This window comes from Morone saxatilis, unplaced genomic scaffold (assembly GCF_004916995.1).
Source record: "Morone saxatilis isolate NCDOM2014 unplaced genomic scaffold, NCSU_SB_2.0 Contig20, whole genome shotgun sequence".
Classification (NCBI taxonomy): Eukaryota; Metazoa; Chordata; class Actinopteri; family Moronidae; genus Morone; species Morone saxatilis.
The window spans coordinates 423,316-425,095 of NW_023339763.1; the positions used below are offsets into that span (position 1 = coordinate 423,316).

General features: G+C 37.9%; 1 protein-coding gene across 1 annotated transcript in view; it reads left to right on the plus strand.

Moving 5' to 3' along the window:
• LOC118331684 (dachshund homolog 2-like) overlaps positions 1 to 1,231 on the plus strand; it is a 5,260-nt gene extending 4,029 nt beyond the window's left edge. The window contains exons 9-11 of the mRNA XM_035666753.1: positions 89 to 214; positions 387 to 449; positions 1,194 to 1,231. Coding sequence (XP_035522646.1) covers positions 89 to 214; positions 387 to 449; positions 1,194 to 1,231 — 227 coding nt within the window. The remainder of the gene's footprint in view (positions 1 to 88; positions 215 to 386; positions 450 to 1,193) is intronic.
• Positions 1,232 to 1,780: the final 549 nt, after the last annotated feature.

Here is a 1,780-nt window from a genome sequence, read left to right on the forward strand (position 1 = left end):
AAAGGTATTATTTATGAAATAAAGATATTATTTATGAAATAAAGGTATTATAAATTAGAAATAAAGGTATGATGTTCTGTGTCGTCAGTGTCAATCCAGAGGAGACTGAAGAAGGAGAAGAAGGCGAAGAGGAAGCTGCAGGAGGCGTTAGACTTTGAGTCGAGGAGGAGAGAGCAGGTGGAGAGAGCGCTCAAACACTCCGACTCCCTCACAGGTAAACACATACAGCTCTTCCTCTTCCTCCTCCTCATTTCACTCAGTGTGTGTGTAGACAGTATTTCTTTAGATGTGGAGAGTGGAAGGAGAATAAAAGGGCTGGACTCTGAGGAAGCTAACGTTCATTAGCAGCCGTTAGCTGAAGATGTATTGAGTTTGTTGTTTTTCAGATGCAGTGATTGATGACAGCGAAGTGACAGAGAACAAAGAGCGGGAAAACTCTGCAGCCCAAGGTAACAACAGCAGACATATTTATCCGGTATTTATATATTAAACTACAGAGAGCTAACGTTATGTCACACTGCGTACGGGTGATCAATATGTTTTCTATCACTGAATATTGATCGATCAATTGATTGGAGATAGCGGTGAGTCGTTGTTACAGTGACTGACTGTAAATAGTGTGTGTGTGTGTGTGTGTGAAATTGAATCAGGAATCAATCAGAAAGCACGCAGCAAAACACACACACACCCACACACACACACAGTGTTTACAGTGTGTGATAATAAGATTCATCAATCAGAGCTGACGTGTCGGTTTGTTGTTTCCACCTGTTGGACAGTTTGTCTTGTGCGACCGTGGTAACCGATGGTTACAACCACAATAGTATAATTCAGTTTTAAACCGTTCAGATCTTCTCTGAGGAAGCTGAAATACTCATAATAATATTATTAATAATGATCATTATAATTATAATATTAATAATGATAATAATAATAATAGCATTAATAATAATATTATTATTAATAATGATCATTATAATTATAATATAAGACACAAATGGTGATTATATCTGATATGTTATAAACTGCATTTATATTGTATTTGTCCCAATTTACTGTACCTTTGTATCTAGCTGCTCTGCTAAATGCTAACATAGTGTTAGCTCTATTGTTATTTAAAAGTAAAACACTGTAATGTGGATGTAACCATAGAAACCGGAGCGGTGTGTGTAACTCTCCGTCTGTTCCTGCAGAAAACCGACCGTTCATCAAACCTCCGCTGCTCTTCTGAGAGCGGATCTGTCCTCAGAGGAAGAGGAGGAAGAGGAGGAGGAGGAGGAAGGGGAAGAGGAGGAGGAAGAGGAGGAGCTATAGCGGACACAAACAGACGATGGGCGAATAAAAAACAAAAGAGGAACTAAATACTCAAAATCCCATCAGCCACCTCTTCCTGCTTCCTGTTTTTAATGATCTCTTATTATTATTATTATTTTTATTCTTCTTATTATTATTGTTATTATTATTATTAGAGAGAACAGGCTGAAGTGGGAGGGGTTTAAATGTTACATGACCACCTGTGATGTCATCAGAAGCCCGTAGGGGGCGGAGTTTGTTTTTTACTGCTGTAAAACTTTATTAATGTTGTAGTCCAGGTGCTGTTAGTGCTCAGTTAGTAGTAGAAGTACTTTTACTCTTCCTTTGTTTGATTCTCGCTGTAACAAGTTACCTTAACGAGCTCTGATCTTAACAAGCTCTGATCTTAAAGGGACATTTCACCCGTGGAAACATTAATATTTATTGAAAGTGGGTTATATATGTAGTCGAAATGTAACATAAATTT